At 37.5% G+C, this 24,032-nt stretch overlaps 1 protein-coding gene across 2 annotated transcripts; it reads right to left on the bottom strand.

Annotated features, from left to right (window-relative positions):
* Positions 1-112: 112 nt before the first annotated feature.
* Positions 113-24,022, bottom strand: TRMT1L (tRNA methyltransferase 1L). Of its 2 annotated transcripts, XM_026703255.2 has the most exons (16): positions 23,620-24,022; positions 17,004-17,156; positions 15,300-15,410; positions 13,920-14,033; positions 11,865-11,929; positions 10,406-10,535; positions 9,076-9,193; positions 8,112-8,191; positions 7,323-7,569; positions 6,205-6,417; positions 5,298-5,488; positions 4,321-4,399; positions 2,678-2,844; positions 1,474-1,533; positions 852-978; positions 113-667 (listed from the first exon to the last, which is right to left on the bottom strand). In XM_026703255.2, the coding sequence occupies exons 1-16, from the start codon at positions 23,735-23,737 to the stop codon at positions 442-444; spliced, it is 2,199 nt and encodes a 732-aa protein (XP_026559040.1). In that variant the 5' UTR covers positions 23,738-24,022; the 3' UTR covers positions 113-441. The 2 variants fall into 2 exon arrangements, with proteins under 2 accessions (XP_026559040.1, XP_087786555.1); XM_087930429.1 differs by lacking the exon at positions 17,004-17,156 and having other exon boundaries at positions 23,620-23,876.
* Positions 24,023-24,032: the final 10 nt, after the last annotated feature.

Genomic DNA, 24,032 nt, shown 5'->3' with positions numbered 1-24,032 from the left:
AGTAATTGGTAGCAGGACCTAGATTCTTAATATAATCCCTAGGTCAGGCTCGCCAACCTCCCTCTTATCCCTCCAAATCATATTTGAAAGCCACTAATGACTTGACACTGAAAACAAATGAAAACACTTTATTGGTAGGTACTAGCTGTGCTTACACACATTTTTAACGTCTTTCAATTCCACATCTTAAAAATATACACCCGAACAAAGAATTGCAAGTCAGAAAAAACAATGTTTATCAAGCTTAAACACAAGCATTACATGAAAGTTTCCTGCTGAGCTGGGAAATTAACTGTACATTTGTGATTCCTCATCACTTTTTCTTGAAAAAAATGGAAATGTTAAAATAGTCAAACAGTCACAAAAATTGAGATATAGGGCTCAGTAGGTGCTCTCAACATAAATCTTCAATAAAAGATAGCAGGTCCCAGAAGAACCCTTTCAAATGCTCTCTTCTGCGAAGTCACCTTCGGTTCCTGCTTGGACATCCTCAATTGCCTGCAAAGAGCCATCTGCTTGTCCTCCTGTATATGTTGGAAGGCTGTACTTTACAAGGATGGATTTAAACTGCAGCAAGGGGGCACTGGTGCGGACACCCATGGGGTCAAAATGAGTTCGGCTTACACGATATCCAGCTTCAAACAGAGACTGCAAGAATTTATTTAACCTGGGGAAAAAAGTATAGGCATAAGGCCTTTAACGCTTGTTCTTCCTATTTTTCCCACAATTCCAACCCTGACAGGTAGCAGAGAATATGACTGGCTCCAAGATACCCAATGAGAGAGTCTAGGACCCGAGTTTCCGTATTCATTAACATTTACACCACTGAGATGTTTTAAAATTGCACTTACTTTGGCATGTTCATTCCTTTAATGCTGTGCCTGTGGACATTATAATAAAAAGCAGGATGCTCAGCATTACTTTCTAACTTCTGGCGCTTTGCTCCATTTTGGTTGACGTCAACACTTTTCCTTTTCTCTGCAACAGAGGTCAGGCATCAGAACTTTTTAATATCTTGATCAATATTTGCTTAGCAAGAGAAATGGTGTATGAAATATGGAATGTGCAAAGCATTAAGTGCGTGCTTCAGCCAGTAATTACTGGTCCATGTGCATGCTGAAGCATATGTTGGTCCAGACATAGATTTTCTGACAGAACTGTTCTGGATGGGAGTAGCACGGAAAAGACAAAGACCTAGGAAAATGGAGGAGAGGGTTGGATGGGCTGGAGAGGTATGCAGCAACATTGCATGAACTGCCTGGATTGATCTAATGAGCTGAAAAGTCACTATGTTTGCTTCATACAGAGGTGGTTTCATGGATGTCTTGTGCAAACAAAATTAAGGATGCTATCCAAAATGTTTAGTGTTATTGTTCAGTGAAAGCTTTTCTTGTTTCACTGACTTTCTAAATTAGAATATCCTATATAAGTATTCCTGTTTCCGGGTATTATTTTAGATTGATAACTACCTACCATGCACGATGTAGTAATCAGCTGCAGCATCTGATGTCTTAATAAATACACCACATTCTTCTAAAATGTAAGGAAAACAATGATTTGGTCATAAAGAAGAAGAATATATTTGATAAGATGAAAAGGCTGAGTTAGAAAAAACATTGTCCATGGGGTCGCAATGGGTCGGACACGACTTCATGACTAACAACAAGAAGTAAAAGGACTGGCTTAGAACAGTATGCACTAATTTAAATAGCTCATACTGAGTATTTGGGGGCTGATGTTGAGTGTATTTTCACATAATTTATTGCATTTTCATTTGGATACAGTATGTACTAAATTAGACTTTGCTAATGCTATGTATCACTGTTCTGATAAGGCCACCATAGCCATTTAAAATTGCTCTTTGTAAAGGAAACTGCAGTTGAAAGTACACAGAATCTCTGTAATATTAAAGAAACAATGAGGGAAATCCATTTTTTAATTCTGGAACTATATAATAAAAAGTAAGACTTCTGACGGGCAAGTTATCCTCTGCTATATGCCAAAACCTAGTACTGTTAACTATCATTAGAAGTTGCTGCTATTTTAAAGAGGTGCATGGAAGTGCTAGTTCTCATGCAGTTCAAAGCACTTTTAAGAAATCAAATCCCTAGCCTACACATCTTACTACTCAATAAGAAGGAGGGCTGAAGAAATATCTACAGACCCCTCACATCTTGGACATAAGCTGTTTCAATTCCTCCCCTCGAGACACTGCTACAGGGCATTGCATGCCAAAACAATCAGATAATGGAGACCGTTTTTTCCGTTGTGCCATCACTCTGCTGAAGTACTGTCTTCTGTATATTTATCCATGCAGTATGGCTGTATTACTTCTCATCTTTTCTACTACCTTCTATTATTGGTATAATTAATATAATTATTATTTTGCATGTACATTGAAAGCTTATGCATGAGAATCAAATTTCTTGTGTGTCTAATCACACTTGGCCAAATAAGTTTTTAAAATTTTTTATTTCTATTCCTACTCAATAATCTACCACTTTACAGGCGTTTTACCTTTTTGCAAAAATTAACATCACAAATTTATTTTTCTTCTTCACAGAAGTCAACAACAAGCAGAACACAAAGCTTGATTTACAGCCCCTTGTTGGGTTTATGTATTAAATTGGACTTTTTAAAAATTACTAAACATTTTTTTAACATCATGCCTTCTCACCTTGTTTACTCTGACTGCTAGGAGCATGAATTGAAAACTGTTTCAGTGTTGTGCATTCTGCCTCACAGATCAGCGTTTTCAGAAGTGCCTGGATGTCTTCTAGGCCATACTGAACTGCTTCAAACAGCATTCTTCTAAGAAATCCTGTATTGAAGAGGGATCCTGACCTACAATACAACAACACTATAGAATGTAATGGAGAAATTTATTTTAAAATGGCAAGTATTTATTTTAGAAAAAACATGTCATGGGGTGATATTGCTAAGTGTTTATTTCCTAGATTTTAAAGGGATTTAAAGAATCTGAAATATATTTAGATTTCTCTTGCAAACAACCATATTTGGATATTTCCCAAACAAAATTTTGTTGTCGTCCCCCCTCCCCCCAAAAATAATTGAATTAAAAAAAGTGTACTCAGCCTATTTCTCCTAGTAAATCTTAAAAAAGGATGGAACCTATTAAGAAAACTATATTCTAATTATGCATATTCAAAATTATGTAGGAAATATATGCCCCCCCTTTTTTTTTCAAAAATCCAAACTTTGTAACCAGAAATTTACCTTAATGATCAAGCAAATGTTTTTATTTATTTTCTCTCATTTCTAATAACCACACAGAACTTTTTCAAAGCACAAATCTCTTCTGGAGTGCAATGGGTTACATTTCAGGTAAAAATAAATCTGCCTGATTTCAGATTGATTCGGATATAGCAGTAAATTAGAATATTATAATAACAGACAGCCAAGCAGAAATATTCCTTGAGATTCATGAAACCTCAGTGTTAATGCCTTTTTGGGCTATGAGAAAACCATGGAGGAGAAAAAGAGGCACATGGGTGAAAATCTGGATTAACAACACAAAAGAAACCAAGACACATTCAGATGCATACAAGTAGTCCTTGATTTACGACCACAATTGACCCCAGAATTTATGCTGTTAAGTAAGAAATTTGTTAAATGGGTTTCATACCATTTTACCACCCTTCTTGCCACATTTGTTAACTGAACCACTGCATCTGTGAAATTAGTAACACGGTTAACTGAATCTGGCTTCCCCATTGACTTTGCTTGTCAGAAGATCACAAAAGGTAATCACATGAACCCGGGATGCTGCCACCATCATAAACATGAACCAGTTGTTGAGCATCCAAATGTAAATCATGTGACCACAGAGATGCTGCAACAATTGTAAGTGTGAAAAATGGTCATAAGTCACTTTTTCCAGGGTTGCAACTGAACAGTCACTAAATGAACTGTTGTACGTCAAGGATCACTTGTAACTGAAATTGGACACATTACAGATATTTAGAATGCACTGCAGTCTTCAGTTAAAGCCAATGAAAAAATAGTCCCCTAAAGGACTATTTTTGCAACTGGACACTATAAATATTTAATTGCACAATGAAAAATACAATATCCAACAAAGAGAAGGTATATGTGAGATTATTTCAGTTTTTTTTTGCATAGCCTTGGTTAAAAGACCTTGCATCTAATTAAGAGAGACTTCCAAGTAAGTAAAAAAGGGACTGCACTTTAGATGCTAGGTATGGAAAAGAGTATTTTATTGATTTTATTGACACATCCTTTTCAATCTAATTTTCATTCTTATTATGAAGTGAAAAGGGACTCAAAAAGAATACTTACCACAAAGGTCCCAGTTCAACTGCTGTCTTCCCAGTCATTTGGTTATGGCAGTTGCATGGAAGTTGCCAGTATGGGTTGTCTATGAAAAAGAAACAGTAAAACATAATTTTTCTAGACCAATATCTGAGTGATATATAATTTATGAGTGTTATGGAAATTGAAATGCTAATGAATTAAAAGCCATTATAATTACAAAAGTAATTTGTTCTGGCTCTTTAACTAAACACTATAATTTCAGAAATGGGTGAATTAATCCCTGTAGGCATGCATAAAACATGAGCTTATATTCCAGCTTTCTGCCTCTGATTATACTTCCTACACTTGATAGAGAGCTGAAGCTCAAGTGTAATAATAGCATTAACACTTGAACAATGAGATTGAAGTTTGAGTCAAAAGCTTAGGTTTTGATTTTGATCCAATCATTGTAACTTTGATTTAGCCTGCCTCATGGCATTATGAGATACTAGTTTATTTCAGTAAATTTAAGGCAGATGCTTTTCCTTAAGAAGCACTCCATAGAACAAGCAAATTCAAGTCCTGGGGAATCATTCAACTCTACATGTCCAATTAGTACGTTTTACAAATATCAACTGAAGTTAAGCCCCAGTAATTGTGTACATGATTACAGCCTTCTTGTGTTTAATAAATGGTTCTCATTTCTTATGAAAACAATTCCAACATTGTTTTCAATTATTAGCTCATTAATTTTATTCTTCTTTATGCTGTTGCTTTTTCTCATTGTTAAAGAGTTTTCTGTTGCAAAAAGAGGAAGGGTACAAATAAAATTTATACATGACTATAATCTAGATTCTAAGTAGGCACTATATCAAAATACCGCACAGAAGTTAATTTGAGAATAGATTACTGTTGAACAAACAAGCGACACAAAGTACAGGTGCTGTGGTGATTTTATGGTGAATTCAGTTTCATTAACTGAAGTACCCTGAGGACTAGCTGAAATTACAAAATAGGATTACCTTCTATCATGTTACCCTCTCTTTTGAATATCCTCTCTTCACACCATTGACAGTGAATTAGGTATCGGATTTTTTTGACAGTATCATCTGCAGAAGAAGGACCTCTCAACACTCTCACTTGTACTAGCACAAAATGTTCAAGAGCCACAGCAAACAAAACTTCAATGCCTTTGTTGCATCTAGCAGCAGCTCTGTAGAAAGAGAGATTATTAAGAATAGAATCCAGCAAAGGCTAAGTCTTCCCAAATGTTCTACTCCTAGCTTCATGTAGAAGCTTGTCTTCAATGGACAATTTTTCAGATTTCTGAATGCATCCAAGACAATGTAAGAAACTCAATCCACTGATTCCTTCAGTAATGTATTTATATACTGCCCAACTCCTAGTTACTTTGGGGAGGGAGAGCAGGTATTATGTTTAAAAAATGATGTAAAGCAAGAAAACAAAAAAGAACAAAGATGGTGAAGATAGTTAGCCCAGATAAAATCAAAGAAAAAGAAGAAAACTTCAAGCACACTTGGCAAAGGGCTGGGCAAAGAGTCAGTTATTCAGGGCTGCCATCAGTAGACTGGAGTCTGATTGAATCTCAGGGAGACCTCATCAAACCATCAGCCCTATAATATTTACTAGAAATTCACTTTCTGTCTATTTTTGTTCACATTTGTAAAAAGGATGCAGAGGCTCAAAAATACAACATTCAGCTTCGTGGATCAAACTTTTTGTACGCAGGCTCTGAAGTTTTCTGTTTACACATTCATAACTCTTGATCTAATTGCTGAAGGTTACTGAGAAACAGGATGTAAAAATCAATTTTGCTTAGTCCCTTGTATAAGAGTAAGCAACAAGGTAAAAACTGCAGCCTCCTACTCTTAGAACATTGAAAGAACTATTTGGGAAATGCAACTGCACCTTGCCACAGCAGCAAGTACCATTCTTGCAGCCAGCTCCTTATAGTATTCTGTCCTGATAATGTTACAACCATAATGACGTTGGGCCACATGTTGCGCCTTTGAATAGAGAGAACTTGTATCTGTTGATGTCACTGAAACGATCCCAAGATTTCTTATATTTCTGAAAGCTGCATCTAAGTAATTTACTGATGATCCAAATGGGTCCAGGTGGCTGTATGATAATGTAGAAGACAGAACATAGGACAGTAAAAATTATACAGATAAGAAAATGTATGCACAACCTTTATCTTGCCTACTAAAATGCCATATACTTCAACAGGAATTCCTTTCCAAAAAGTACTGTCTGCCTAAGGTTGTCATTTTATGTATTATATCGTAACATTTTTTAAAAAAATCTGGTGCATATTTTATGTAAAGTAAAATAAAATGTTGAATATATTGACATTTTATAACAATTATTCCCAGATGTTTACAATATAAGCCAATTGTCACAGCTATATAGATAGAAAAGTATGCAGTGAGCCCAATTAACTATCTGAACTATCTATTCAATTTTTTTTTACTACCGGTTCTATGGGCATGGCTTGGTGGGCGTGGCAGGGGAAGGATACTGTAAAATCTCCAGTCAGAGATTGGTATATGCCGGTTTTCTGAACTACTCAAAATTTCCGCTACTGGTTCTCCAGAACTGTTCAGAACCTGCTGAATACCACCTCTGATCTGAACCCAGATGAAGATGCAAGCAGTTTTCGAAAACTTGGGATTTAACAGACATTGTAGGCAGAAGAAAGCCGCATGAAACCAAAGTGCAACAATGATTCTTAAGAGATATTTTTAAGCAATCCTAATTTTTACAAATCAAAGATTCCAGAACATAATTAACATTCCTTCAGCAAGCACTGATGTCCTTTAATCAATCAGTTTGTGGCCTAGTTCACAGAATACTAAACCGTAACAGAATATCCCATGAACTAGATATTTTAGTTACCGTAAAGAGGTAAACCTTGAAGCTGCATATCAATCTCCTGTTTGTGTTCTAAATCTAGATTATTCTCCATCTAGATATTGGAAAGCACAACTGGGGAAAGTGTGATTGAAGTAAGACAAGACACTTACATGAAATCAAATGCTCTCAAATGCATGATGACATTGGCATCCATTTTTGTCACTTCAATGGTAGGCAAGTTTTCTTCCCCTTCTTCCATTACTTCATCACAGTCATCTTCCTCAAAATTCATCACAACTTTCATCTTATTTAAATGGCAATTTTCTCGTATCATGGTCACTGAATTTTCATTATAATCATTAATTGTGACTTTTACTGAATTTCCAAGATGCTTTGCCCACTGTAATCCCATTATACCTGGAAGGCAGATGATACATACATAATGAATTCAGCAAAAGGCATGCCTACAGACTTGTGACCTCACTATGCCGAATACAATATTAGGTTTGAATTATTTAGGAAATGTACATATACAGATAGTCCTTGTTTAATGACTAATTAGAATCAAAACTTGATTAAGCAAAATGGTCAGTAAGTGCTTCTGATCTTACTACAGTTTTCCTTTGCTGTACAGACCTGAGGTCATAAGTGCATGGATTGGTAGAAAAGTTACTTTTCATCATTCTCATTACTGAATTGCCGCTACATAGGGCAGTCATTAAATAGCAGTTCATTTAATAAAAACCATGAAATCAGTAAAACTTTTCCTCCAATTCTGTTACAAATATATATGCACTCATAAAATTTAATGGCAGGGCAAATTTTTAAAAAAGGTGCATTCCTAAGCATCTTTATTCAAAAAAATAAATTCTATTAATAAGGCTTATTCCCCCAGATTGCAACTAGATATACAAATTCTCTTTAGAAATTATAAATCAAAATGCATAACAGCAGACTACCAGTGGCTCCAAACGCATCCAGACATTCCAATGGTTTTCGTTCCTCAGTTAGAACAGTTAAAGCACAGACTATAAGTTGTCTAAAAGAAAAAGAGAAAAAGTATACTGAACAAAGTATACCATGCATTTATTATTATTATATCTTGTTTAAAGGACAATGTGTGAAAAAATAAACTATAAATAACATAATGCAGTTGTAATTATTCTTATTGTTTGTCCAATCTAAAGTACTGAGATTTTTGGCAGGATTTCAATTGTATTAGGCAAAGAATAGTCCACTTCATGCACAATGCTAAGACATAATGCAATTAATATGATCAAAATTCAGGTGCTTGGCAACCAGTATCTATTTGTGATGGTTGCAGGATCCTGGGATTATGGGATTGCCATTTACCAAACTTTCCCAGTTGGCTTCTGAGAAGCAAAGTCAATGGGGGAAGCCCGATTCATGTGATTCGCTTAATAACCAGGGCAAAAAAGGTTGTAAAATTGGGTGCAACTCAGTTAACAACTCCCTTGCTTAGCAGAGGAAATTCTGGTCCCAATTATTAGTCGAGGATTAATTGTAGTCCTGGTTTAATGATGTTATTATTTAAGTTCAAACCTCACTTGAATTCTTGGTTGACTGACTGAGTTTCTAATAATTTATTAGGTTCTCTTTAACCCTTTATAACCCACAATACAGCAAAAATGTCAGTGGTGGGATTCACATTTTTTTACTACCGGTTCTGTGGGCATAGCTTGGTGGGTGTGGCAGGGGAAGGATACTGTAAAATCTCCAGTCAGAGGTAGTATTTGCCGGTTCTCCAAACTACTCAAAATTTCTGCTACCAGTTCTCCAGAACTGGTCAGAACCTGCTGAATACCACCTCTGAAAAATGAATACAATTACTGGCTTCTGTTAATAAGAAAATTCACAATATTTATTTATAATTCTTCCCCAAACAATTTTATCATTTCTTACCTGTTAAGTTTCATTTTGGGGTTAAAATAGGAATCGGTTTTCTGAGGTGTTGAATAGTTAGGAAGGACTTGTACATCTGTGTCCGCTTCCTTCAGTACTTCATATTTAGGAGCAAGAGCTAAGGATTATTTTCAGATTATTTTCAGTGTTGCAGCCCATTTCAGGTGATCATTCAAAGTTCCACAAATCACAGACCATAATCTATCCTATTCTCCCAACTTGCTAAATGATACTGACCAGAGTTTTCACATTGGGACTGTATAAAAGCTAGAAAGTGAGTTCCAAAATGTGCACATGAATAGAGAGATGGTTCTGGAAACAACTATCTGGCTAAGATTATTGTTCCTGACTCCTTTAACCTTGGTTAATAAAGACATGAGTGAATGAAAGGGCCCTACTGATGATATCTGTATGGTGTATAAAGTTTAAAACTACCTTGCTAATTATATTCAAACTGAAATATGTGGGGCATTCAAAGAAGTAAAACAGGATTCTGATAACACTTAAAACTATTTTATGGTGAAATGCCACCACTATGCCATCATATTAAGGAGAATTTAAGCTGTGCTTGGATTTGATCACAATCCTTAAAAGAGATCCTTTTTGGGGGAGAAAGGATCTAATCATGTGGTAAATATATGACAGTTTTTATAGAAAACCTAGAGCAGAAGAGAGGAAACCTCTTGGTCAGGGAATTTTTCTAATGGCATCTCCTACAACTGTTTTACATTAACTATGTCAGCTAGAAATGATAGGAACACATAGTTAACACTGTAGTTAAGAACACATGAAAACCAACAGAGATATATATCACTATTTTATTTGTTTCCCAACATTAATTCTCAGCAGCTTCAGCAATGGTGGCATTGTAGTTCAGAAACTTTTGGGAAACCCAAGTTCACTACTTATGTCTTAGATATATTTCATAATAAACATTTTAAAATTGTACAAATAAAAAAGAACAATGACTACTTAAGGACATATGCTTTTCTAGAGGAAGGAAACAAACTACCAAATACCATACTTGAGTAAGTTATTTCCCCAGACAACTAAATCCAAAGATACAATAATAAAACACTTCACTATGTAACATTGTTAACAACTCAGCTTGCCCTCTTTAAATAAATAAGGTCAAATAAAGATACATAAAAATTGTACCTAGAAATTACAGAAACCTTGTCCTTTTAAGATGTTCTGAGTTCCTAGACAGAAATATAAAATCATAAAGTTTCACTATTCTAAATTTATCATTTATTCAGTCTATGACACTCAATGTTCAAAATAATGAGACCTTTGTGAAGAAAAAAACAGAGATATATTAACTACTTACTTGAAGTAAACCTTGATTCAGTTTCTCCTTTATTTACATGTCGTTTAATATGTCCTACCATGTCACTTCTTCGACTGATCGTTGCTGAACAGATAATACAGTGATAATGTGATCCCATTTTTATGGATATCTATAACACAAACCACATACAAATTTAAAGTTCAATAAATGCTTTTATTAAAGTTATACTGTGCCTGTGTCTTATATTTAAAAAAGAGCCATACATATATTATATTTTAAACCTTAATTCACAAAGAAAATTTAATTAAAATTGAGGTATTAGCACTAAAATTTTAATTTATTAAACTCATAAAACAGTACAGTTTAGATCGTCATTTTTTTTAACGAAAAGTGATACTGCTTGGTGGAATTGTGATAGTGCACAAAAAATATGGGACAAGGTATTTAGAGAAATTAATGCACTTTTGAATGTAAATTTAGATATGTCACTGAGAATTGCATTACTGTTACTGGTGGAATAACAGGATATAAATGAAACAAAAAAGGAATTGATTGTAAATTTGATAGTGGCTGTTAAATTAGTGATGGCTAAATTGTGGGGAACGAAACTAGGATATTCAAAGAAATGAGTGTTACAATGAAATTTGGAGTATGGCAACAAATGATAAATTAACTACAGAAATCAAATTTTAAAAAGGGATGATTAAAGCAAACTATTTTAATGAAATATGTGAGGATTTTATAAAATCAGTGTTGCTGAAAGGCAAAGGGAATAAACCTACTTAAGAATATATGTTGTTTTGGAAGGGATAAGGGCACAATTAGAATATATAGTAAATCTTTTAATTATTATAGAAGAAGAATTATAAGAAAAAATGGTCTCCGAGTGTGGGGTGCTGTGTAATGTTTGTATTTTTCTTTTTTTTACTTATATTTTTTCCTTTTTTCCATAATACATATATATGTATTATGTTTGTATTATTTGTATTTAAAATAAAAATATTTTTTTAAAAAATAGTGATAGTGCTAGAATACTGCAATGCATTCTATATATATGGTAAGATGCTTTTCAAAGTAGTTTAAATGGAAATTTCAGTATCCAATGAATTACTAATGAGTAAAGCAAGAATACATTATCTGTTGAAAAAACTGCATTCATTCTCAAGTTGTTACTGGATGCAATCTAATTATTTGCTACTTAAAGACAAAAAAGATACGAGAAACTTAATAATGTACTTCCTCTTTTCCTACATGTCACCATTACCTAATGAAGGGATATAAAACTGAGGTACAAAGTTTATATTATAAAGTGGACATTCTTTATAGTGAACATTGGATGGAATATATATAGGTGAGAAATATGTTTGAAAGGAAAGCTTATCCCCCTGCCCCTGGGTTTACTAGAGAACTCAAGTTCAAAATTGAGAAGAATGTAATCCATAAATAACTAAAATGGAACCGATTAAAGCAATAATTCACATAACTGAATAGCTGTTACCTGGTCTCCTACAACATTTGGTTTCACAGGCCGGCATGGCAAGTCACAGATGCACATTCTGTAACCTGAAATTCAAAAAAGACATTGGACACCTCTAAATGATTACTCAGTTTTCAACACTGAATTCATTCATATTCAGAAGTTCTATCTTGTCAAACTATTTAATTTTTTTTGAAAACTGTGGAGGGCAACCGGGTAAGGGGACTGACCTGCCCCCGGCCCCAGCTGGGCTTCTGCTCAGGGTGGTGCCTCAAGGCCCGGTTTCAGCGTGGGCAACCCCCGCCCAGCCAATCTGAGAAATGAGCTCCTCATAGTGCCTTGTCTCCGCGTGAAGCCAGCTGTGCTTGACAACCCCCCCCCCCGAGCGTTGGTGGCCAAGATTGGGTCAGAGATGCCATCGGCCAAGATCAATAGGCCAGACTGTGAGCCGGACATGCCATGGACACACCGCTGCCACCTGGGAGTGCATCAGAGCCCAAACACTGAGCCTCGCCAGACTTGGAAGCCAAGGATCCTTCAGGCATCCCGGCTACATAAATGCTGCCCAAATTTCCAGACTATTCGCAACTCAAGCTTGCAGGAGCGGCAGCACTGCTGTGAGCTTTGTCATACTGGTGCAGCCTCTTGGAGCAGGACCCTGCAAAGCTTGTTGTGGTGTTGCACTCATGAATGGCAGAGCCACCGTGGCTTTATCACACTGGTGCAGCTGGCGTCCTGCCACAAGCGGCTGCGTTGGTATGTCAAACCTCACAGCAGTGCTGCCACTCGCACACACAACACTACAACAAGCCTTGCAAGATCCTGGGATAGGCTGAAGGCTCAGAATGGAGCCTTTTTGATGAACAGCAGAAAAACGGGGATGGGGATTTTCCTGCCTGTCATCCTTTCCTCAAGCTCCGCACAGACAAACATCCCAAAAAGGCTTTATCCTGAGCCTTCAGCATTGCAATTCTGGGATGTGCATCCTTTTCTCAAGTGACATCTGATTGCTTGAAAGGAACAGCTGCGCCAGGAGAGAAGGAACGAGAGGCAGCTCCCGGCCCTTTATGGCTCAAGCTGATCCACGGGCCCGATTAAGGGGCCAAGAAGCTATGAGATAATTGGGAAAGGGAAGAGCTGCCTCCTATGCTGGCCACGCCCACTCCTTCACTAGGCCTTATTTTGGGGGTAGGGCATATTTTCAGGGAAACACAGTACTATATATATCCTAGGGGAAAAAAAAACTTGCCCTGAACTTATGTTGAATTTTATCTCTTCCATTATTGAACTACATTCCATATATAGAAGTAATTTTTCTTGGTTTTTTTGCAGATTATATTTATGTATTTAAAAGAGTTGTATGGCCATCTTTTGGTCCACAAATAACAACAATACACACATACGCACAAAACAATACAATAAAAATATTTTAAAATCAGGCAACATCAACTCTTCTCAAAATCCATCTTCGACATCCATTCATCTATATCAGGGGTGTCAAACTCAATTTCATGAGGGCCACATCAGGTTGTGTTTGCCCTTGGGGGCACGGGGTGTGGCCAGCTCAACTTCACTCGTATCAGGGGTGCCTTTGGCCAGTGAAAACAGGCTCCCAAGCTCAGTTTTCGGCTGTGACAGCCTCCCGCAAACGTGTGCCAGCAAAACAGAGCTCAGGTGGGTTCCATGTGGCCTTGCCAAGCTCCATTTTTGGCTGTGCTGGCTTCCTGCAACCCTCTGCCAGTGAAAATGGTGCTCGGGGTGGCTGTATGTGGCCCTCCTGAGCTCCGTTTTCACTGGCAGAGGCACTGCGGGCCAGTCCTTTGCTGTTTTCAGGGCAGCACCGCGGGCCAGATTTAAGCACCCCGTGGGCCAGGTACAGCCCCTGGGCCTTGATCTATATTATCTCTTGGTCTCCAACCTTATTGTCCTAAACCTTTCTCTTGAACCTTTAATTTATAATAAATTAAAGTATGCCCCTGTAATCATGTTTGAGTTACAACATTAATTACAGGAAAAAAACTAACAGTTGTCATCTAACTGCATTAGCATTAATAATAGTGTTTTAGCTATGTTTACCTTCAAATTCAACAGATACTTTCCAATGAAGATTCTGAAGATGGCGACGGAGCTTGTGACTACTGCAAGCTTTGAACCTCTCTTCAGGACATAATGGGCAGGACCTCTTGTCAGCTGATATTTTAAATTAAACCAAAATAAGAGACAAATGTGTAATAACCAAATCTTTCAGCACTGAAGTTTTTTTGTCAATATACATTAAGTAGTATTTGCATCTCAACTCAACAACTTGCAATCAAATCATTAATAACTGATATATCTAAGAAAAATATTTGTTTTAAATTTCCAAAAAAGCTAAATATATAACAATACATATACTAACTGCGGCCAGATTAGCCTTTGCACAATACTGGAAACAACATCAAATTCCACCAGATGAAGTGATTATTGATAAAATTTCAAAATGCGCAGAAATGGACAAACTGACTCTGGCACTAAAAAACAAAGATACTTCACAATATTATGATAGTTGGAATTGTTGGTATAATTGGATTAATCATAGATAAATTATATATCATAAGGCATAAGAGAAAAGTTTTAACTGATAATAATGAGATAGTGATATATGTATAGAATAGGTGTATATATGACATAAATCAAAGGCTATTAAAAAAAAAGGATCTTGCAAACTGTAAAATAAATATGAATGTTTTTAATTTTCCTTCTTTCTTTTTCTTTATTTTTCCTTTCTTTTCAATCTTTTATTTTCTTTCTTTTCTTCTTTCTTCTTTCTTTTTTTCTTTCATTTATTTGTATATGTATTGTTGATTGTTTTTTAACTTTAAAATTAATAAATTGTATTATTAAAAAAAAAGAAAAATATTTGTTTTAAAAGCCATGGTTTAAGGTTTAGTTGAACTAGTGTGAAAATATCTACAATCCAAGACAGAAGTAGAAATCTTTGGGGTTTTTTCATACAATAAAGATAATAATCTAAGGTTATTAGAAAAAGTAGTACATCATTGCCTCCTGAACAGATATGCTTTTCTTTTTTCCTTTCCATGCTTTCCATCCATTAGGGATGGCTTTGCTCCCAAGCCTCTGTGAAATTAATTCTACTGCATCTTCTTACTTGGACCTGACAACAAGGATAAAACTGCAAATATAGCCCTAAATAAGTAAAAGAATACTTCTGGGGTTTTTTTCTTCAAAATATTTTATTTACTACTACTTTTGGTAATTCTTTACACATATGGCCAAGACTCATAACCATCACTGATACAAGATTTCTTCTTTGGTTCCTATTTTAAGATCAGTAATATAGTTTCCTCAGATTATCTGTTTTCCATAGCTATCAAGCAAAGTTCTTGTCTAAGAACTGAATGCCACAAGCATTGCATTTCCATCATTTGTTGTTTCTTCTATAAATATTTTAAATACCTGCCAGTTGTTGGTCTTCATTCTTGGAATCAGAGGAAATTAGACAGCCTTTCTGAAAATCAGCCAGTTTTTCTAAATCATCAAGGGTCCGCTGAATTGAAAAGTGTTTCTCTAAAATGAACAATTCAAATTACTTTTCAAATGCTATATATGTGTGCTTGTGCATGTGTGCGTATGTGCACTATATATAAGCAAATACTACTTAACTTCAATCTTTCAAAAGCTTTACAAAAGTTTGGAGTCTTTGTGCACTGCGTCTCTCAAGCAATCCTCTGTTTTTATAATGGCCCACACTCATCTTGCCTACGGTATTAGGTATCATAGCTATGCAATGGTACTGTTGTACTCTTTCTCCAAACAAATCCAAAAGATTTTAAAAAATCATTAAAAACTTCCTACTAAATTTCCACAACAGCTCATACATTGACAAATATTTATAACATTAAAATAGTGCATAGGCTTGTAACTGGAATATCTTTGGATCTCATCAGCTACATTGGAGGATTATTTGACCAACAGTTTGGTCTGCGAGTTTGAATGGTCACTCAATGAGTGGTTGTTAAATGAGGACCATTTGTAGTATCAAAAACTTTTCATGCCATTTGTTAATTCTTACATGTCCATAGGTTGCATTGAAAGCAAAGAATTTCCTGCATGGAATTAAAGCATTAAACTCTGATTTCTAGCTAAAAAAAGATTAACTATTTCCTATATTTCTGCCTCAGTTGTCAGTGACACGGAATACCGTGTTTCTCATAAAATAACGCCGGGTCTTACATTTTTTTGAGCCCCGAAAAAACGGCTAGGCCATCTTTTCAGGAGTGACTTAATTCCCCGCCTTGCATCCTCATCTAGAGCGCCCCATGGGCAGCCTCACCACCAGCCGCTCCTAACGGGTGATCATGGCAGAACGCAGAGAGTTCCCTGCTCCCGCCAAATACCTTTGCCACAGACCTGAGACCTTCGGCGCCCACCGCTGTTGTTTTCCCTTCTGCCCATGCCACCGCTGCATTTGGAGCTGCCGCTTCCGCGTTTGGAGCTGCCTCTGCGTTTGGAGCGCTGCCGTCTGGAGCAGTGGCAGTGCTAGAAACACGGTAAATAGTGTATTTTGCTTTTATGTATCTTCGGGCATGATTTGGAATGCCTGATATTGAATATTTACTTTAGTGTATATTTAATTGGGACAAAACCCGTGTATTCAATGGGCTTCCTCATTACTAACTGTATTGGGAATAGATATCAAGTTTCACTGACTGGGTGGTGGCATAGATTCCTTTCTAGAAATTTGGAGTAATTTTATAATGCATAGAAGAATTCTATGCTGCTGAATGTTGGCAGTGGCTCTAGAGGATTGCATATATATTTTAATAAACTTAAACTGGGTTTAGGAACCAATAGGTGTAGGTAATACATGCCTGGCTAACATTATAAGGTTTTTTGACAACGCTATTTCAAAAGTGATAAGCAGTGATAAGTGAGATTTGATTTATAAATATTGGGAGAAATAAATATGAACATATCAAGAATTCACATATTTCTCTGAAGATGTTATATCGTTCAAAATAACAAATTAGAGGATGTATCTCATCTTATACTCTTTAACTGTATGTCTTTACTAATTTTAGAAAGATAGATGGGCAGAATATTTCATGTCCTGTAAATCATCCCAAATAAACCAAAGTTTTCTGTATTATCCTAGCAAACCTTGTGGAGTTTTAGATGATGCATCTAGTAGATTACTGTTAAGATCTTCAATGGAACTTTGCTCTGATTTTTTCATTTTTGCATTTGTATCTTCATTAATGATTTCTGTATCTTGCCCAGGGCTATCAGGTTTTGGGGGGGCATCCATCCCATCTGCAGAAATTAAAAATATATATATAAGGCAAAACAATACACATTAACTACAGTATTTTCTGTATAAATCTACTACAGTATTTTAATTAGTATATTTACAATGCAAAAAAAGTGAGATAAAAGATAAATTAGGCCCATTAAAATCAATGGGATTTCAGTATGTCACCACAAACAAGTCCCACAGAATTTAGTTGCTTTTTTTCCAAATAATTTATTTATTTAGCATATGGCCTCTATGAAAGGATTTGGTGGGGGCAATGTTATCTTTACCCGCGGGATGCCTGAATGCCTGTAGGAATCAAACCGCCGAGCTGCTGACCTCAGTGGTGCATAGGCCCAGTGTCTTATAGTCTTACAGAGCCACGGTCCCCTCCAAACAATAATTGAGCTTGTATCTAACAATTTGAAAAGGAATGTATGTCTAGCGCCGGATTTACTAAAAACAATACTTGTGCAATATTGAAGACCAAAGGGAATAGGACTCAGCAATTAATTTTCCCCAGAAATTGGGACTGTTGTGGAGGGCTGCTGCCCTGCCATCATTACCTCCCCTTCCCTGCTGCAGGCCAGATAGGGATGGTCAAAGGGCTGGACGTGCTATAAAATACCGTCTGTTAAAAAAAAAAAAAGGCAGAGAGATGTAGCCCTTGACTTACAACAGTTCATTTAGTGACTGTTCAAAGTTACAACAGCATTGATAAAAATGACATGACCACTTTTCACACTATGACCGCTGCAGCATCCCTATGGTCACGATTTACATTTGGATGCTTGACAACTGACTCATGTTTATGACGGTTGCAGTGTCCCAGAGTCATGTGATCCCCTTTTGTGACCTTCAAAAGCAAAGTCAATAGGGAAACCAGATTCACTTAACAACTGTGTTATTAATTTAAGAAATGCAGTGATTCACTTAACAAATGTGGCAAGAAAAGTCGTAAAATGAGGCAAAACTCATTTAACAAATTTCTCACCTAACAACATAAATTTTGGGTTCAATTGTAGTCATAAGTTGAGGGCTACCTATAATGTATTCTAGTGTAGATAAAAGCATTCAAAGTGAGTATGACCTAAAATGTTAGGATTAGGATTGTAGTGCACCAAAAAGGGCATAGATGTTAAGTGAGTGGAGGGAGTTGAAGCACCTCTATAATTGTGAGGAAAAGGCCATTTTTTTAATGTGACCACAGGAGTGCTGAGATGGTAGTAACTTTGAGGACAGTTCATAAGCCATATTTTCAGCACTGTTGTAATTTTGAAAGGTCATTGAATAGTTGTAGGAAAAGGACTATCTATAAAATCAGATCCCACACTTACTTGCACTGATATTATGTAGTTGGGTAAAAAAAATGTCAGCAAGCAAACCACCAAACTCGGAGAGCACCAAGTTCTCCATAGTTCAACCCTGAGCTACATATATTCTTATCGATTTGAAGCATAGTCTTTTCATGCATTGTGCCAATTAACAAGTTTCAGTTCAGCAAAAGTATGCTTACCAATTCTGCTAAAATGTGAATATGCAATCATTTTTACATATATGTTTTATTTCTCTTGAAAAACCTTAAAGCAGTAATGAAATCTATTTCACTTTTATCCTGCTCATGACTTATTGACACTTACGGTTCTGGCTAAAAGACCGACTAGTGCAGGATTTGTGAGGAATTCTGGTATTGTTTTGTTTAACTTTATAAGGCAATGTCTTGAATGAAAGACTGGGCAAGATTATATATTAGACATTCTTTATATATACAGTATTGACATACAACGTACTTTAAAATAGAATATTTCCTGAATCCTTAATTCCATTTGTATCAGAGCTAAAAAACCTGTGGCCCTCAAGGTATTCCTAAATTACAATTGCCAGCATTCACGATATCCCAAGCCAATTCAACAGTATCAAAGACCACCAGATTATCTTTCTTGATCTAGTTGAAGGCTTAAGAATATTTGTTCAGCCTTCTTTTGGGTTTTCCTCATTCACCTACAGTTGTTGTTCATGCCACCCTGCTTCTTCAAGAGAATGAAATAAAAGATGTGATCTATTTACTTTATTATTATACCTAAGTGTAGAGTTGTAATTGCAGGAATGTGCCAATCTCGGATGGCAAACCTCAGATAAAGAATGTTTCCAAGCAAATACAACTCAGGCAAACAATCACTAATCTATGGATAAAGGAGGATTAGACAGGGGAAGTAAACATATGTTAGACTTTAACTAGAAATAATTAATGGATTACTGCAGTGAACAGTAACAAAAGTTAAGCAGTAACAAAAGTTAAGCAGTAACCAAAGTTAACCAATGATGGGGGATAACTAAAAATGTATATAAATGCAAGACTATACTCCAATAAAGATCATCATGATTCAGTTGTTCATGATCAAACAACTCGACTGCCTCGTCATTACAATATCTAAGATTCCCAGGGTAACAACTGGAAATTCTGATCTCAGATATTAGGACCCTGAAATAATTTGCCTTTTGTATGCCTTTCAGTATCCTAAGCTGGTGCTGGAAAAAGGGAATGTATGCTTCTTAAAATCTTCGGATGGCAAAAATTAACTACACTGCTCAAAAAAATAAAGGGAACACTTAAACAACACAATGTAACTCCAAGTCAATCACACTTCTGTGAAATCAAACTGTTCACTTAGGTAGCAACACTGATTGACAATCAATTTCACATGCTGTTGTGCAAATGGAATAGACAACAGGTGGAAAGCATAGGCAGTTAGCAAGACATCCCCAATAAAGGAGTGGTTCTGCAGGTGGTGACCACAGACCACTTCTCAGTTCCTATGTTTTCTGGCTGATGGTTTGGTCACTTCTGAATGCTGGCGGTGTTTTCACTCTAGTGGTAGCATGAGATGGAATCTACAACCCACACAAGTGGCTCAGGTAGTGCAGCGCATCCAGGATGGCACATCAATGCGAGCTGTGGCAAGAACGTGTGCTGTGTCTGTCAGCGTAGTGCCCAGAGCATGGAGGCGCTACCAGGAGACAGGCCAGTACGTCAGGAGACGTGGAGGAGGCCATAGGAGAGAAACAACCCAGCATCAGGACCGCTACCTCCGCTTTTGTGCAAGGAGGGATAGGAGGAGCACTGCCAGAGCCCTGCAAAATGACCTCCAGCAGGCCACAAATGTGCATGTGGCTGCTCAAATGCTCAGAAACAGACTCCATGAAGGTGATATGAGGGCCCAACGTCCACAGGTGGGGGTTGTGCTTACAGCCCAACACCATGCAGGACGTTTGGCATTTTCCAGAGAACACCAAGATTGGCAAATTCGCCACTGGCGCCCTGTGCTCTTCACAGATGAAAGCAGGTTCACACTGAGCACATGTGATAGACATGACAGGGTCTGGAGACGCCATGGAGAACGTTCTGCTGCCTGCAACATCCTCCAGCATGACCGGTTTGGCAGTGGGTCAGTAATGGTGTGGGTTGGCATTTCTTTAGGGGGCCGCACAGCCCTCCATGTGCTCACCAGAGGTAGCCAGACTGCCATTAGATACCGAGATGAGATCCTCAGACCCCTTGTGAGACCACGGTTGGCCCTGGGTTCCTCCTAATGCATGTCAATGCTAGACCTCATGTGGCTGGAGTGTGTCAGCAGTTCCTGCAAGACGAAGGCATTGATGCTATGGACTGGCCTACCCATTCCCCAGACCTGAATCCAATTGAGTACATCTGGGACATCATGTCTCGCTCCACATTGTACCACAGACTGTCCAGGAGTTGGGGGATGCTTTAGTCTAGGTGTGGGAGGAGATCCCTCAGGAGACCATCCGCCACCTCATCAGAAGCATGCCCGGGTGTTGTAGGGAGGTCATACAGGCACGTGGAGGCCACACACACTACTGAGCCTCATTTTGACTTGTTTGAAGGACATTACATCCAAGTTGGATCAACCTGTAGCGTTTTTTCCACTTTAATTTTGAGTGTAACTCCAAATCCAGAACTCCATGGGTTGCTAAATTTGATTTCCATTGATATTTTTTGTGTGATTTTGTTGTCAGCACATTCAACTATGTAATGAAGAAAGTATTTAATAAGAATATTTCATTCATTCAGATCTAGGATGTCTTATTTTTGTGTTCCTTTTATTTTTTTGAGCAGTGTATATTTCTCATACTACCCAAATGGCATTCAAGCAGTCATAAAATAATCCGATTAAAAACCTCAGGGTTTTTGCCAGGAAATCTTAGATACTGTAATAAAACAAAATGGACATAAATACATGTTCTAAAGCTATGTTATAGGGCTATACAGATAGTCCTTGACTTACAACCATCCATTTAGTGACCAAAGTAACCACCACACTGAAAAAAATGACACAACCATTTTGCACACACTAGTTGCAGAATCCTTATGGTCACATAATTAAAATTTGATTTCTCAGCAACTGGCTCATATTTATGGGGTTATATGATCTGATCACCTTTTGCGACCTTCTGCCAAACAAAGTCAATGGGAAAGCCAGATTCACTTTACAACCATGCTACTAAATTAACTGCAGTGATTCATTTAACAACTATGGCAAGAAAGGTTGTTAAATGGGACAAAATTCTCTTAACTGTCTTGTTTAAAAATGGAAATGTTGGGCTCAATTGTGGGCCATAAGTTGAGGACTACCTGTATTCATACATGTATTCAAATTTTGCTTGCAAAAAAACCCCATTTACTTTAATTAAAATAATCAGATATACTTGTCTAGGCATTTAGCAGGACAACATAAATTTAGATGTGTAGATATAGGCTGCAATTGATTTTTATGAACTACAGGTGCACAAATGCAGTAAAGTATGATAACTTGCTAACAGAAATACTACTTACCTAGATGAATGAAATAAGAAAATCCAAAGGATAAAAGAATGTAATGAACATATTACCATATATATCCAGAAAAAAAAGCAATTCTTTAAAAATGTTTTTGCTTGGATAAGGAATTTTTCCATTTCCTTGGGCTTTGATTACCCTTAGCAAGTTGGAATTTAGCTTGAAAAGAATATATTTGTGATTTCCCCCTTTTGACTACAACACGAGTGTCAAACTCAATCACATCACGTGACATATCATGATGTTTTTGCCTTTGTGGGGTGGGCGTGGCCTGCACATGAAGCATCTGGTCCACAGGCCACCAGTTTGATACCCCTGGACTACAGTATATGAAATGTGAAGTCCTTGATTCTCTCTGAGCTTAGTTTTTTTTGCTTGCAGACATTTCAACAAACAATTCAGACAAATGTTCAACTTTAGAAATATGATGAAAGGAGGACGAAAAGGTAAGGCTTAACAAAGCTTTGTTTCCATGGATCCAGATTTAGCTTCCATGTGCTACATATCTCTCCAGAGTCAATTGGCAAGTGACTGAAAAACAGCTGACAGTGAATAAGAAGATTTCAATCTGGTACTGCTTGAACAATGAAGTACTAAGCTTCCCAAAGGAATTATTAATACAGGATTTGTTTGTTTGGCAGCAATATCTGTTTAAACAATAAAATCATGAACACCAAAGCTGTCCAGAAAGAAAGCATCAGACTAGAACCACGATGTTCCTAGACTTGATGACTGCAATTGAGGAACATAAATGCAGGCAGTTGATGTTTGATGGGCTTTTCCTAGGAGCCTTCACTGCTAATCAAGCCTGATATCAGCCCTTGGATCTGATAAATAGCATTTGCCACTATCTGAGAACCATACATCAAGGAATACACCATACAATTCTACTAATTAGTTGCAATTTACCTATTTATCCTCAACCGGCAGACCACAAAAATGGGGCGGGACGCAAAGGCTTGAAGAAATATTACGATTTAAATCTTGAATTAAGTCTTAGGGGTCTGTGGGCACAAAAGGTATATAAAGGGGATCTGTGGTGAAGATAAAGTTGAGAACCACTGCTTTACTGTACTGGGGAATAAAGAGATATCTGTCTCCTGACAATGCTATCTTCCAACCTGAAGATAAATAACTTCTCTGACAGAAAAATGGGGAAGCCACCTATTTCCTCTCTTCCCGCCTGAAAAAGACATCCTGAACACACTAAAGCACATTTAATGAAAGAAAAATATATATTTTTTGCAACTAGTCCCCTCTAGGAGGAACAATTGAGGGCCCGCAGCCAGCCTGCCTCTCTCTCTCCCCCCTTAAAGGACGCTAACAGTTGCATCCCTGCAAACAACGACAACGCCCCCCCGTCCTAAATCAGTTCCCGCTGATGCCCAGGTGGTCCAAGAAAAGAAAGGCACCGCCTGGAAGTCAGGAAACCTCTGACCGACGTGCCTAACATATGAAGGTGACTTCAAACGGGTCTGAAAAGCTTTCTCTCAAGCGGCGTAGGCAAGGAAAAGAAAGGCCGGCGGGGAAAACAAAAAACAAAAACAGTTTTCCCCCTCCTTCTCCACATGGCAAAAAAACCCTCAGCCTGCAAAGCGGTTCCTGTCCCTTCCCCTTATACTCACTCAGCTCTTCCGCGGCCTCCTTATCTTCTTTATCCTCCCTGCTTTCCCTAAGTCTCTCTTCGTTGGGGGGCGAGGGCGGTACTTGTAACAACGGCAGCGGGGAGTCCTGGGCCGCCATTTTTTTTCCCCCACAGAGCGAAGTTGAAGAGGCGAGGATTGCTTTACCCTCCTCCTACTCCTCAGTCTGCTGTCCCTCGCTGGCCAAGCCGTTGGTGTAGTTCGGGAGGGCAAGTGCGAAGCAACGCTTTCGTGACATTTTGAACCTACCCCCACTACAGCACCCGAAATCCAACGCGGCTCGAGAACTACAATTCCCAAAATGCCACCACCCTGAAGGCAACAAGGCCTTTTTTTTTTTTTTTTTGCCACTGTACAGCTCCGCTGGCAGTTGGTGAACTACTATACCCAGCGTG

Source organism: Pseudonaja textilis, chromosome 3 (genome assembly GCF_049901715.1).
Source record: "Pseudonaja textilis isolate UNSWEBS1 chromosome 3, rPseTex1.2, whole genome shotgun sequence".
Classification (NCBI taxonomy): domain Eukaryota; kingdom Metazoa; phylum Chordata; class Lepidosauria; order Squamata; family Elapidae; genus Pseudonaja; species Pseudonaja textilis.
The sequence above is the reverse complement of the archived record's forward strand: the minus strand, read 5'-3'. Positions and strand labels throughout refer to the sequence as shown.

Bases quoted from the DNA above. Each gene is read 5' to 3' on its own strand.
- TRMT1L (XM_026703255.2), bottom strand. From the start codon at position 23,737: ATGGCGGCCCAGGACTCCCCGCTGCCGTTGTTACAAGTACCGCCCTCG. The intron at 10,536-11,864 runs GTAACAGCTATT...TTTGTGTTATAG, and splicing joins CAAATGTTGTAGGAGACCAG to ATATCCATAAAAATGGGATC. The intron at 979-1,473 runs GTAGGTAGTTAT...CCTCTGTTGCAG, and splicing joins TGATTACTACATCGTGCATG to AGAAAAGGAAAAGTGTTGAC.